The 14,964-nt window shown below is 40.4% G+C and overlaps 2 protein-coding genes across 3 annotated transcripts; both read right to left on the bottom strand.

The window, feature by feature from the left end:
• Window positions 1-4,150: 4,150 nt before the first annotated feature.
• LOC134197029 (GRIP1-associated protein 1-like) lies at window positions 4,151-14,054 on the bottom strand. 2 transcript variants are annotated; one of them, XM_062666265.1, is made up of 37 exons: window positions 13,986-14,054; window positions 13,869-13,935; window positions 11,673-11,734; window positions 11,579-11,605; window positions 11,478-11,528; window positions 11,350-11,406; window positions 10,278-10,458; window positions 9,799-9,850; window positions 9,660-9,743; window positions 9,482-9,603; window positions 9,301-9,411; window positions 9,199-9,245; window positions 9,072-9,120; window positions 8,821-8,939; window positions 8,726-8,757; window positions 8,618-8,665; window positions 8,508-8,553; window positions 7,081-7,134; window positions 6,939-7,016; window positions 6,837-6,883; window positions 6,727-6,772; window positions 6,625-6,663; window positions 6,468-6,563; window positions 6,284-6,379; window positions 6,116-6,220; window positions 5,908-6,051; window positions 5,777-5,842; window positions 5,629-5,703; window positions 5,507-5,563; window positions 5,364-5,451; window positions 5,244-5,307; window positions 5,120-5,186; window positions 4,968-5,057; window positions 4,817-4,913; window positions 4,589-4,761; window positions 4,393-4,506; window positions 4,151-4,330 (listed from the first exon to the last, which is right to left on the bottom strand). In XM_062666265.1, exons 1-36 carry the CDS (start codon window positions 14,025-14,027, stop codon window positions 4,414-4,416), a joined length of 2,772 nt encoding a protein of 923 aa, XP_062522249.1. In that variant the 5' UTR covers window positions 14,028-14,054; the 3' UTR covers window positions 4,151-4,330; window positions 4,393-4,413. The 2 variants fall into 2 exon arrangements, with proteins under 2 accessions (XP_062522249.1, XP_062522248.1); XM_062666264.1 differs by having other exon boundaries at window positions 4,151-4,506.
• LOC134197030 (NOP protein chaperone 1-like) lies at window positions 14,048-14,961 on the bottom strand. Its single transcript, XM_062666266.1, has 4 exons — window positions 14,867-14,961; window positions 14,704-14,796; window positions 14,409-14,542; window positions 14,048-14,336 (listed from the first exon to the last, which is right to left on the bottom strand). The coding sequence occupies exons 1-4, from the start codon at window positions 14,937-14,939 to the stop codon at window positions 14,121-14,123; spliced, it is 516 nt and encodes a 171-aa protein (XP_062522250.1). The 5' UTR covers window positions 14,940-14,961; the 3' UTR covers window positions 14,048-14,120.
• Window positions 14,962-14,964: the final 3 nt, after the last annotated feature.

Genomic DNA, 14,964 nt, shown 5'->3' with positions numbered 1-14,964 from the left:
TTGTGTGGGATCTTGATGACAACACAATAGAGTACGTTCCCCGTTACTGGACACCATCTATAGCCGGACAGTCCGAGAAGAAACTACGCAGTCAAGCCATGATCTAACCTAGCAGGATAGGTATAACTTCTGATGCCAAATTTTAGTAGTAAATCGAGGAAACAACGCAACGACTCCAAACTTGTTCTGTCGCCTTCTCTTATTTTTTAGAGTCTGCGAAAAATAGTCGCAAAGCGATCTGTGACATGTTTCGGTGCATTTGGCACAGTGAAAGGCATTATGCAAATGACGACCTTCGCGTCGCCCTAAAGAGCGCGGCCGTACAACTGCTAGAGTAAGCGCAGAGACGTTGCATTGTTAGCGATGAAGAGGTTGAAGCGGTCGATATCAGCACACGGCTCGGATCCCATTTGCAAGAAATTTTTCGGATCCCGTTTGCACGAAGGATCCAGAATAAAAGATGCACTGGTCCGTCGAAAACTCCACCTTTATAGCCGTCATATAGCAGACACCGTGTTCCTCAAGTTTGGGGGTGATCAATTACACACGTCCGCCAGTATACTCTCATGTAGATTTGTACAGTGGCGTAGGAAGATGTTCACGAGCGATGGGGGGACGACGAACCGTGGAGGTCAAAAGTAAGCAAAACCAACCTCGTTTGCCAAACCGTAAACAGATTTGCAAAAGTCAGTAGCACAGAAAATTTCCATTTCTACAGTGAGCGAGGGGGTTTCAGCCCCCAGCCCCTGTTCCTACGCCGGTGTTCTATGCGTGGTAGCTTCGATGAAGCAATACTCATCTGCACTTGTGTTACACACACACACACACACACACACACACACACACACACACACACACACACACACACACACACACACACACACACACACACACACACACACACACACACACACACACACACACACACACACACACACACACACACACACACACACACACACACACACAAACACACACACACAAACACACACACACACATACACAGGCACACACACACACACACACACACACACACACACACACACACACACACACACACACACACACACACAACATTGTCGTCGTCGTCGTCGTCACTGTTTGGTAACTTCTGCTGGAAGTGGAGTAACCCGTCAAAAATGGACTCTAGCCTTCTCCAGTGTAGCAGACATCAATGTTCTACACTTACTAACATACAATATCATATGTAATTTGGTACTACAGTAAGAGTTTTGGCAATACACGTAGTTAAATGGATATGTACAGGCTTCAAAAATAATAATAACAATAACAATAATAATATTTATCGTGTTTCTCTAGCTTTATCCATGAGACTATGACTCGTTTCAGTGGTCTGGCGAACAGTCCGTTGACGATGACTTTCAGTGCTTTCCTGGTGGTCATTGATATCTACTAGGCGTGCTCCATCGAGTTTGCGGTCACCGTAATGCCTGCAATGTATATCGAATTTGCTAGTCATTGATCGCCGTGTGGACTACACAGAAACATGTACCCTTCTGAGCTCACCTGCCGGGTTGGTGAGACCCTGATGGGGTAAAGACCCCATGCTCATTATGGAGGGGCATAATATAATGTCAGTCCTACTTGCCACATGTGCAGGGTAGGCCTGAAAACATTCGACCACATTGCGGCAGGCTGTAGTGCTTTGGCACCGATGGACTACACTGACCGACACAATCATGTGGCCTCCATCATTCACTGGGATGTTTGTCGCCATTTTGGGGTTCCAGTGGAGAGAATATGGTTCCGGCATCATTCTGATAGGCTCGTGGAGATGGATGACATTACGATGATGTGGGATACCACCATCCCCACTACCAAGAAGATCAAAGCCAATCGTCCAGATATCTGTCTCAGAAATATGAAGACAAACACTTGTCTTGTCTTCCTTATTGATATCAGCTGTCCTGCTGATGGCAACATTGGCAAGAAACATGCTGAGAAGTTGGCAAAGTACAGCGACTTGCGAGTGGAGATAAGCCGCATGTGGCATTGTTGAACACTGGCGGTTCCAGTGGGTGGGAGCTTTGGGCTCAGTGCACGCAGGTATTGCACAGTGGCTGGACATTATTCCAGGTCATCACAACCTGCAGCACTTATAGAAAACAGTGCTTCTGGGATCTACTCGGATCCTTCGTAAAGTCATGTCTTCTTTCTAGACAGCCGTGATGGTCTAAGTACTTCTGAAGCAGAGTTTGCTTCCCGTACTTGTAATAGACTTACAAACAAGACTGATCTGGTTGAGCACGACACATACTTTACGAGTTCGCGGTCACCGTAATGCCTGCAATCTATATCGAATTGGTTAGTCACATTGATCGCCGTGTGGACTACACGGAAACATGTACCTTGCTGGACTTACCTGCTGGGTTGGTGGGCGCCCAGATAGGGTGAAGACCCCACTTGCCCATCATGGAGGGGCCTAACGACACATAACATGGTTTGGGAGTTCAAACCCCAGTGACGACAGTAAATTATGAAACTTGTCTGTCTTTCTTTCTCATGTTTCTCTAGAGTTGTCCATGAGCCTATGACTCGCTTCAGTTGTTGGGAATTTTCTGTGGTCTGGCGAACAGTCCGTTGACGATGATGTTCAGCCAGGGCAGGATCCAGAAGGTCAGGGGGCTTCAACCCCCTCTTTTTCAATAGGCGTGGTTCAATAATTTTATATAATTTCATTAGAAAAGAAAAAAAATTAGTAATACTATAAATAACTGCTAACGGTGCATCACCTCTTTCAAAAATTCCTGGATCTGGTGCTGCGTTCAGCGCTTTCCTGGTGGTCATTAATATCCACTAGGCGTGCTGACAATTTCGCGGTCACCGTAATGCCTGCTATCTATATCGAATTGGCGAGTCATTGATCGCTGTGTGGTCTACACAGAAACATGTACCCTCCTGGGCTCGCCTGCCGGGTTGGATGGGGTAAAGACCTCACTTGCCCATCATGGAGGGGCATAACGACACATAATTATACAACTCGAGTAGTTGTATCTTAGTTCTTTTAATGTGTCTCTAGGTAAAACAAATTGATTGATTTTATTAGATCTAGAACTTCTGCGTTTTCTCAGAAAACATTATACCCAAACACCCACGTTTCCAGACACATCCAACATAAAAAAGTACGTAATCTATTAAAAAATTTATTGAGATATTTCCGTACTATCCTGAAGCTCGTTCACAACTAGACACCATGCAAATAGCTAGCTAGATTTTACTAAGGATTTCACCGAGAATTGTTGATAACAGTTAATCTCTAACGTCTAGCAACGAATAAAATACCAACCAACATACTAAAGTTCGCCTTGTTCTTTTTGACCAAACGTGGCAGATTGCTAGCATACGACACTGATATCAACTAGAAAGACGTCACTGTAACTGCATCTACAATAATTCTATAAAATTTCCCCAACTTTCTAAAGTTTAGTTTGTTAGCTATACTAGGCTAGAAAGAGTCTATTTTGCAAAGAGTAATAAGCAGTACGTCGATTGTCGCCACATCTGCCGTTTGTTGCAATAGTTGCTAAATTGTGTATACAAATGTTAGTGTCCAAACCTAGCTGTGAACGTACAAACTTATCATATTACTAGCTGCTAAATGCCACTATCATTGACCTCAGTTTAGCACGACTCTCACCACTGTTCTGATTCTCAAAAAAAGTATGCTACCTCTACACACATCTTGCAAAGGTACTCCGAGTAAAATTCAAAATTCTCTTGACGTCATAAATACCAACAGTAAGGTAGCATACCTATAAAGTGATTCAGAAGTCAGCAAGCAATCGACTGTTACAATTCCTGGCCAGTGATATTCTCTTGATATGTCTCAATCTCAACATTCAGTCAAGCTGCAGCCTTAGACCTCTCGGAAGCCCTAGGCGACTTCTTATACCTGGTTGGGCAACGTAACTGTTTGCAAGATCAGAGAGATCTTAAAGCAAAAGGCGTAATCTTGATAAGACCATTGAGGGAGTAAAGAAGCTGCCTATCTCTGTCCGCAGAGCAGAGAAACAGCATCAATTCAAAAATCCACTGTTCGTGATCACATATCTGGTAAAGTTGGCAAGAAGGCAAGACAGGAAAATCCTACTACCACCTAAACATGCTGAGCTACCAAGTTATACCAGGAATGAGTAGAAGCTACTTTTCCATTACTACATACATCACAGTTACAGTCCATAAGCATCTGGTGACTAACAACATATCAGTAGCAAAAAATGTCAAAACTTATTTAGATGGCTATTAAACAGTCAATGATCAAACAATCTTACACAGAGCTGAATTATCAAGATGAAAGCTTTCATAAGCACTACAGAAAACTGGTAGTGAGTGAAAGTGACTCAAAGTATGCATTACATTGAAGGTTCGTACAGTCATAAAACAACTTGGACATCAAGTCTCATTTGTCTCAATGCCGAGCCGTTCTTTCAACCGAGTATTCTCCTCCTGAGTTTGACTTAGTTCTCCCACCAAATCATCCAAGTTCTTATCATAGTACAATAAAACATTACAATGCTTCTTAGATCATAAGCACGACCCAATAATGTCAAGTTTTCTTGACACTAACCTTTTGCAAGTGTATGTTCTTCATTAGTGTCTCTTCCAGTACACGTTGCATCTTTGCAATCACTTCCTTCTGATTTCCGTCTTCTTTAGCACCACGAAACGGTGATGCGAAGCCATCTAGCATTCGTTTAGCACCTGATCGAGATTGCTTGGGTGAAGGCATGACGTCACCAACTGCAAACACACAAACAAAATATCAAAGTTTTGATAAAACAAGCTGGTAGGTTACCTTTGTCCTTCACTGCCATGTAATGCTGCTGGATGATGGCTGCCTTCTGAATCACATCCTCTGCAAGGCACGATGCATTCGTTTCCAGATGGCGAATCTACGAGCACTGATTGAGCAAAACACCACAAAATCTCTACAACACACAATGAACCTTTTCTTCTAAAGTCCAATTTGTCTCCTGCAACTCTGTCACTTTAGCAAGCAGAGCCGTGGTGTCGTCAGACAATGCTGTGCCAGATGACTATAATTAAACATATTTAGACTAACGGAACTGATACCAACTCATCTGACTCAGACACCTACTTGACTAGTGACAGACTCTTTCTGACTAGGTGTTGGAAGACCGGTCAAAGATGATAAGCTACTATCCCTATGCAGAGCAATCACTAACAACAAGTAGATTCACTCCTCAATGCACTAATACAACCTGCTGGAAGGTCGGGCTGATTCACTTTGAACTGGAAGAGAAAATCCTTCATCATAAGTCGCAGCTAAACAAATACAAAAAGTGATTTTCCTGCTGGATTGACAATGGTCGACCACCTACATCGTGTTCCCTTATTTTCTGTCAGCTGTTCTTGTAGTCTCTCACTGCGTCGCTTTTCTAGTAACAGTTGGCGTTTCAAATCTTTCATCTACAAAATTCACTTGTTAAAAACATGACGAGGACGGGTTACATCAAATGATAACCAAAGCTGCTCCCTTCTTTTCATTCAATTTCATTTCAGCTTCTTTGTCTTCAATAGCCTACATTATATATGATGAGTTGTACATAATGTCTATCTGCTAGTCGTTGATTATAGGTAAGTGACCTGCTCTTGTGCTGCTAGACGACTTTCCAAATCACTTTTAGTATGAAAAGCTGCTTCAACTTCTGCCTGCAACGTCTTAACAGCAAAAAACGTCAGTCTTACCAGTACTGCACCATGATCAAAGAAATCGCATTCTTTTTTACTCTACCTCAACTTCTTTTTGAGCCTCTTCTACTGCTTGCTCAGCTCTTGCCACTGCCTGTTGAATTTGCTCCTGTTGGAAGCAAAACACTGATGTCATTAAGTAATCACATGGTAACATGCAAACTATTCACACACCTGCAGTTCTTCCTTTTCTGTTTCGGTGATTGCTACTTTGTTCCTCATCTGTTCCAACTCTCTCTCTACTGTGCTGAACTGCTTGATTTTAGCCTGCAATTCCTGATGCTTTTCACGCTCTGCATAAACTTCATTTTTCAAGTCCTACAATCATCCAAAACATCAAGTTAATAACAAAGTTTCTGCATATGAGTTATTAATATATTACATCCCGCTCATTTTGAAAATCTGCAACGTTTTGCCGTGCTTGATCAGCCTCGAGTTGCATTTGAATTGATAGTTTGTCAAGAGTCGATTTCCTGTTCTCAGCTAACTAAAGACAAACAACAACTCAATGAAAATATGAACAAAGTAGTCAAAGCAAGGACATGCATACCTTGGTCATCCTATCAAGCTCTTGAACAGCTAGCTGCTTTTCTTCCAATAATGTCTTATTTTGTTGACCTACACTGTCCCACCTTCTCTGACATTCCTACAAAAAGTTCAAGTTAAATGCAACACAATGGTAGATGTGTGTTTACAAGGATATCCAGCAACATACAGAGATAACATGACTACACCTCTATCTGAGCCCTTTGTTCTCCTGCCTGTTGAGCCAAGACAGCATTTTGATTTTGAAGTTCCTCTGTGGCAGTCGTAGACTCTAAAACTTGACCCTACAAACCAGACAAGCAACACTGTACAGCAAGTATCATCAGGACAGATGTAGAGCCATACTCTTAAATCGTGAACTTCTCTTTCCAAAGTTGCAGTTTTCTGTGCAAAATAAAATAACTGCACATATCGGCGATCAGAAAAATTATAATTATGACTACTGACTGTCTTCTCTGCTTCCAGCTGTGCAGCCATTGCATCTTTCTCACTTCTAGTACAGAATTCTCTTCACGTGAGAAGAACATCCGTAACATCAATAGATTTATAAAACATACCGAAGATTATCCAACAATTTCCCAGATGCCTCTGTATTGCCTCTAGCCTACAGAGCAAAAGAGAGAGTACACTAATGATCAATAGACAACTATAGCAAGAACCTGGTTTTCAGCTGCTAAAAGTGCATCTTGCAGTTGTTTCACTGTTGAGTCTGTTTGCAGCTGAAACTCATAATATTTCTAAAATTGTAACAATGTGGACTGACAGATGCAATAACATTCGAATCCTTGGTACAGTCCTTACAACGTTGGTACTGTCCAATTCTTGCTGTACCTTAGCAGATTGCTGCATTAGAACCTGCATTAACAAGCTTATTAGAAAGACATTACACAACATGTTCACACAGAAATGCACACACACACACACACACACACACACACACACACACACACACACACACACACACACACACACACACACACACACACACAAATGGACAAATGTTCAGCCATTCACATCGTTTGATGTTGACTTAAGATCGGTTGTGAAGATAGCACCTCCTGCCTCTAGAGACAGAGCCTCCAGCGCTACGTGAAGGTTGGCCAAAGTCACTGACTATGGCGCAGCTCTGGGGCTGGACACCAAGGCCCACAAGTACCCACCTGCTGCATGATTACTGCCAAGTCAGCAGCCATGTCCGCCCCAATCAACGATCAGGTACTCATTTATACTCCTGAGTCAAAAGAAGCAATTGTGTGTAAGTTTCTTGCTTACGGAAATTATGTCATAGCTCGCCATCACTGTGACTCAAACTTGCAACACTGCAAGTTCCCGGATGTTTCCATTGTCCAAATGCACTTTCTAACCAATTGAGCTACAGCACCACACACACACACACACACACACACACACACACACACACACACACACACACACACACACACACACACACACACACACACACACACACACAAATGCACACACACACACACACACACACACACACACACACACACACACACACACACACACAGACACACACACACACACACACACACACACACACACACACACACACACACAGACACACACACACACACACACACACACACACACACACACACACACACACACAGTAAAATACTTCACTAAAATATCACTTAATTATCCAAAAAGTAGTCATCCATATGTGTCAATCTCCCAAGCAGAAGTGCCTCAAACTCACTCTACTTTACCAGTCTTTAGCATGCAAATACAAGTTTACGGAAGTAGGGCAAGATGCACAAGACATCCTCTTCTGTTGTTCCATCTATCCATCTCTATGTTAGTATATTGTATAGAAGTCAGTAAAGATTGCTTTTTAGTTCATTTGAAAAAGCTCTAGTCTTCTTGTGTTTTCAAATAAATAAGATGCCACATATACATAAAGTATAACTAACATGTCAACCATCAAGCTAGGTTGAAGCCTCAAAGTCACAAATGTAGGGATTCATTCGATTTTAAGAAGTTGCGATCAATCATTCAGAATGTCCAGATTTGTCAAAACAGTGCAAAGTTTAGAGTCCTCAAATAAGTTCCAAGTTCCATCCTGCTGCATATCATTAACAATTATCTGTTAGCTAATCAAGGTGGTAAAACCAAGCTGCACTACAGAGTCTACAGCCATGTAAATTGCACCAATTCCACCCTGACTGTAGTCAATGCAAGATTGAATTTTCAAAACTTCTTACTGTCAGTTCTTGATCTTTGGCTGCTACTGTGTCAGCAATGGATGACCTGAAATTTAACTCAATCATTAATTACTACATTCTAATAAGTTCATTGATTAAAGAATGCTTACTGGCTGTCACTATACAACTTTTCCTTTTCATCCTGTAACTGCAGTACACTATAACATATACATGTGCCAAATAGAACAAATACCATTTGAAAGAACATGATATGATACATTTCCTGCTTTTTCTTTAGTTTCTCATTGAGCTGCATAAAACAAATTTAAAGTGTCAACTTACATACCATACAGCAATAACTAACAAAAGTAACCTTTTCTATCTCTGCCTCAAGCTCTTGCGACGCTCTGCGGTGAGCTTCTTGCTCTGACTGTAGCTTGTCTTGAAGCAGACGCTTTTCTTCCTTCAAAGAATCCAAGCTCATTTGCAAACCTTGACACAGCACAAAAGCCTAAGTGCCATCAAGACAAGTGCTAAAGGCATCATAAATTAACAACATCATCACCATTAATGTTGCCAACTTAAAAAAAGATTAAAGTGATGTTCGATTTCATGCAGACATACCTTCCTTATCCCTTAGTTCCTGGCGAAGGCTAAAGTTTGCTTCAGACAGCTAATACAATAGAAAGGACTGATGAGTTCAAATCAGCATGAATATGGACATTGGAAAGTGATTGCAAAACGTACTAACCTCTTGAATCTCTTCTTGAGTTGCAGATATAGTCAAGTCTGTTTCATCTACGCAACAATTCATCAAATTCTGGAAACTGCAAATCACACAAACTACTAGCACCAGATCCTAATTCAGACAGTGTCACTGATGATACAAGCTTCTCTCGCAATTCCTTAGCTCTGTTTCTTATTGAAGAAAGTGCAGACAGCAGTACTTCTCTATCACTGCCATCTGCGCGTTCATGTACCAATCGTTTGTTTAATAACAGTCAAATTGTTGCACTGTAACAATTTCTACTGACCATTTTCACCACTCTCGCCTTGCCAGTTACTTTCCTTCTCAGCCAACAGGGTCAAGAAACTATCAATCTCTCTTGACAACCCAGATGCATCTACTTCACCATCGCTGCTTTCACCTTGATGACTGTGAGACCACAAAATCAAACTCTCTATTTGCACACAACACTCATATGGTACAACCATTCAACAGATCCAATAGTTTCTCGTTTTAAAACAGCAGGTGATCTTCCACCAGCTGCACCAAGTCTAGTACTTCTTAGCGACCTACACAATCCTTTACTCTATAAGCCACATCATCGCAAACTTGATAATCACTCACTCAACAACACGTTTCATGTCTGCTACTTCTTCCTCATGTCTTAATCGACTTGCTGCAGCAAATCAGATATTCTGAATTACAACTATGACCACACATTTGTTGGAAATCAACATTAGTCATGCCTGTTGTAATAAATGTCTCTCAAAATAGCAACAATGACGTCATGATGCCATTATTGTGAGCAAAGCAGAATGTGTTACAAGGTAGAGAAGAAACAGAAATTTCTCAAAAAATTTGTCTTGCTTGATGCAAATGTTAGGTTACTTTCGCGTGTAGAATAAAACCCTAATTTCCTGTTACCAACAACTGCGGTAATGCTCTATCACATTGAGTTAAAATTAAGAGATGTAAAGGTTGTGACAAGGTAAATGTTCAAAACAAATAGCAATTTTCAACCAAGCCTTGTTGCTTAGAATAACACTGTCTATACACAAAGATGCATGGCAATGCATCACTCGTGACATACATTTATACACTACCTTCAAGTGATTTCTGAAAAACTAAATTTTCTGCTTGTAGCTGTCGAACTTGGTTCTCCAATTCTCCAACTGATGCAGTGTCGTTAGTTTGATCATTTCTAGTGTCTACATCACGTGAACAGTCACTGTCAAGTCCAGCAGCTGCTAATCGTTGTTTCAGTGCCTCATTATCATCACAAACCTACACATACAACAAAATATTAAATTAGTCCAAGTAGCTAAACACTTACAAATTCAATCAAAAATGTCCTTTACACATCTATACAACATTTATGTATATGTTAAATATGAGCAAATTTCTCATATTGCTACAAGGTTTTCAACTTGTTATTTTATTGAATTGCTATATTTAACCCGCAGAGGACGTATTAAATTTCCAGAGCATTTTTTGTGTGACTGTGACATTAAAATTCAGTCAATGAGCCATGGTTGTTGTCTACACATAAAAATGCTTCCAACACATTGACAAAGAGTTAATTAAACATATAAGCACATATCTCATAAACAACTATATTCCAAACATACACCAGTGTATATTATATAGTTAACAACATGCCAGTAATTAGCAGAATTTATCGAATGTGAGTATATCCTAGTCTCATATCACACCCTCTTGTGCTACCTGTTGTGCTCGGTTACCGTACGACACGATAACAATTGAAGCATGCCTACCTATATGAGGTAAATTACAAACACCCTGCACCTAGTGTACTAATCAAAAGGTTGTCAACTGTTAAATGTTGTACACAGTCTTCCTCGTATTTCTTCACTTTGTGTTGTTAAACACTCGTCATTAGATTTCCAAGCTGTTCTCAGTCGAATAAGACTGACAAACCTCTGTCATGTGTAAAAAAACTTACTTGGTCAATTCCAAGCCTACCTGTCCTACATCACTTTACACTACATCTGCATGCCTGTCAACATTTTACACCAGGAGATGAAGCTGATCTTGGAAAGCTGCAGTTAGACCAGGATGTCATTTGGTGCAAAGCTACAGCACTTTACATCACCACTACCATTTATTAAAGAGTGCACTGCATAAACAAAAAAGATATGTACATAAACAATCAACCTTTGAGAGTTCTCCCATCAGAGTTCTATTCTGTAGTTGATACTCTTCCTCCATACTCTGAAACATAATCAAGAACCGTACTATTCACCACAGCATGAAATCTGCAAACTGTTCTGAGTTCACCATACATGGATCTTTCTCTGAAGACTTTCATTTTCATCTGTAAGTCCACTAACATCCTATAGAATTTCCTTCATGATAACTGCAAGCAAAAACACTCAGCACCAACCTTAGCTTTCTTGCTCTTCATAATAACCTAAATATTGGTAAACGTTGCCACAGTCAGTATATTACCTAACAGATAGCAGGCAATGTGATCATGCCTTATTGGCTCTCTGTAGATCCCGATCCAACTGGGAAACTCGATCACGTAGCTGTGATACCTCTACACACCAACACAGAATGCCTAATTTCCATCAACACTGCAAACAGCAATTACTTGCAATACTCATACATGACAACACATATTATCATGGTGTACTGTACAAAGCCAAAGTTCAAACAAACTTGATATTATTCACAGCTTCTTGGGTTAGAATGTACTCTTGCATAATAGCAATTATGAATTAATTCAATTGTCAACGTTACTATTTCAATGCCAGTAAGGATACTCCTTGCTTAAATTATTAATAGTAAGAGATGACATCAAGCAACAAAGTTCATGAAGTGTCAAAAACTGCTGTTGTTCTAACGTAATTTTAAATAGTTAATGTGTTAGCATTGACTCAATATTGCTGCTACAGCTTGACAAACTAACTGTAGCTAATGTTATGATATATTTCATTCAACAAACATGAATGATATGTGCTCGACCATTGCAGAAAAGATAAAACTGCTACTGCGTAGATAAATGAAAGCACCTGTGGTGCAACCCTCGATGCAGACACACACACACACACACACACACACACACACACACACACACACACACACACACACACACACACACACACACACACACACACACACACACACACTTCTTTTTTGCTTCTCAAAAATGAGTTCACAACTTTCGTTAAGCAGTTGCTTACCATTTGTCTTTGAGCATGTTCATGTGCAAGAGTCCAATTCTAGAAAGACATACTCGATGACAGATATTGCAAATGTTCTTTGTACCAGTCAAGTCTTCTGATGTATAGTTGTCATGCATTAGTCTCTTTTGTTCAATTTTGTCCATTCTAGCTTTCTCGCAACGATATAAACCTAATCTCATATTTTTCTTCCATCGTGAATGGTCACATGCTATCATTTCCCAATTCTTGTGATCAATACCAACAATCTGTAGATTATGTCTTAGAGTGTCTTTGAACCTCAACTTCTGACCACCAGCTTTTCTCAGTGCATCTAACCACTGACTGTATAGCACTTGATCTAGTAAACGTCTCTCATCCATTCTTGCAACATGACCTGTCTATTTAGTTGCTGTTGAGTCAACATGTATTAAATTCCAGTTATTCGCAGAACTTCTATGTTTGCCACTATTTCCGACCAATGAATTATCGTTTTTCGATGCAGACAGACAAACGTGAAACTTTTCTAGATCCTGAATATTTCTTCTATATAGCATCCACATTTGTGATCCATACAAAAGAGTTGCAGGAACGACTGCTTTGTAAACTTTGATTTAGTCTTTATTCTTATTCCTTGTTGACTCCATAAATAATCTTGAAGTGCACTATACTCTCTATTTGCTTCTTGCAGACGTGCAGCAATGTCATTATCAACACTACAGTCCTCTGAAAGAACACTGCTGAGGTAAGAGAAAGAGGACACACGCACGCATGCACGCACGCACGCACGCACGCAAGCAAGCACACAAGCAAGCAAGCATGCACACACCTATGCACACACACACACACACACACACACACACACACACACACACACACACACACACACACACACACACACACACACACACACACATACACACACACACACACACAACTACTGCAAGCTCTTGTGGCACATCTGCATACGCGACTGCATAGTACACTAACTTTTAGTTTAATTACAATTATTAACCAAAAGTGGTGCCTATTTAAACTTGTGATACCCAGCAGCATCTATATCTAATGCAATCGAATCAACTGTGCAACTCACAACTCTCTACCACACATTTAGAGTTATACTGCTAGCAGCACAAGTCCATTACACATTGTTTGCAAACACAGATTAGGTATGACATTCTTTACACAACCAACAGGTGTCAATCATTAATGACACTGTCTCAAAACCACACCCAGAACCCACCTCAACCTAGAATGTTAGTACAGTAGTCATGATCGCACGACTTTCAGCGTAATATCTCATTACAGTTTGCTTTCCTACAACAAGTTCAACCATTCTAAAATTTTCTTTTAGTTCCAATGCGCAATACCGTTGCTAGCTACGCAGCCAGACAATTTACTGACACTGTAATTTTCGTTGATATTACGTAACAAGTACACGAAAATAATTTATCGCGACAGTCATCAGTATATACAATCTGGACAAAACGGTCTGTGCATCAGTATCACCTGCTCTGGCCCTTCTCGCTTGCTCATCGTAGTTGTAGTTGGCTGTCTTCAGTTCAATCAATTGAGCCTAGACACCGAGCGTAAAAATTAGAATCAAAGTGATGAATCGTAGTAAACCTGAAGGCGAGCAAATTCTTCTTCTGACAATGACTGGCTCATCAGTATGGCAGGTCACATCCGGGCAGTTGAGTCCATATAATCACGTGACTAATAAAATGCACACGTGACCGATTGTTTTTAAATTGATATTAATTAAGTGTCACACTGGCTTATTAGCTCAACTTTCCTATGTGATTTTACTCGTGCTTGATATTTACTGTCATTCAAATGCATTCCAATATTGCTCGCTATCTCTTCTGTTGCATCTTCTTGGTCTCCCTCATCTTCAGAGTAGGAAGATGTAGATTCACATGTACTATCAGTCTCGCTGTCTGCCTCAGAATCATTGAGTTCAACTAATGCAACATTCTGCATCAAAAACAAAAGCAGAACTTGATTGAGTCTCCTTTTCCATTCAACAAATGTCAGAGATTGTCATACCATTTCTACACACTCCTCTGCTTCTTTTACATTCTCAACATCAAACTCTACACGATCTCGATATACCATTTCTTCGTTTAGCTTAGCTTCTGCTTTAGCCATTTGCGGTAAAAAATTCTTAGCTTCAGCCAATACTAGAAACAAGAAAGAAATACATATATACAAAAACTAATTAATATTGCCTAAAAGTGTCACAAACAATAACAATTAAATACATTAATTAATTATTAATTAACATAATCCTAACAATCTGATGCTATAATACTACATGTGTACATGTAGTATCCTCACGTGCCTTTGCTATCTGAGACTCTAAACGTATGAAGCTTATCTTCGCTTTTCCCTTTACTTTTCTCTTGTTTTAGCAAAAACATTCTTGCAGGATGATCTAGACATGCAAGAGTACAGTACGATGAGCATACTCCTATCGTAGACGACACGATTTAAATATCACATACCGACAAACTCGCCTCCCATTTTGCTTTCTAGAGACAGCAGTTCTGACGACTCGCGGCGTTGTTTCTCGGTCATTTGCAACCACGCATCCGGGACAAAA

The sequence above is a fragment of the Corticium candelabrum genome, chromosome 22 (genome assembly GCF_963422355.1).
Source record: "Corticium candelabrum chromosome 22, ooCorCand1.1, whole genome shotgun sequence".
NCBI classification, from domain to species: domain Eukaryota; kingdom Metazoa; phylum Porifera; class Homoscleromorpha; order Homosclerophorida; family Plakinidae; genus Corticium; species Corticium candelabrum.
This window is presented reverse-complemented; position numbering and strand designations above follow the sequence as displayed.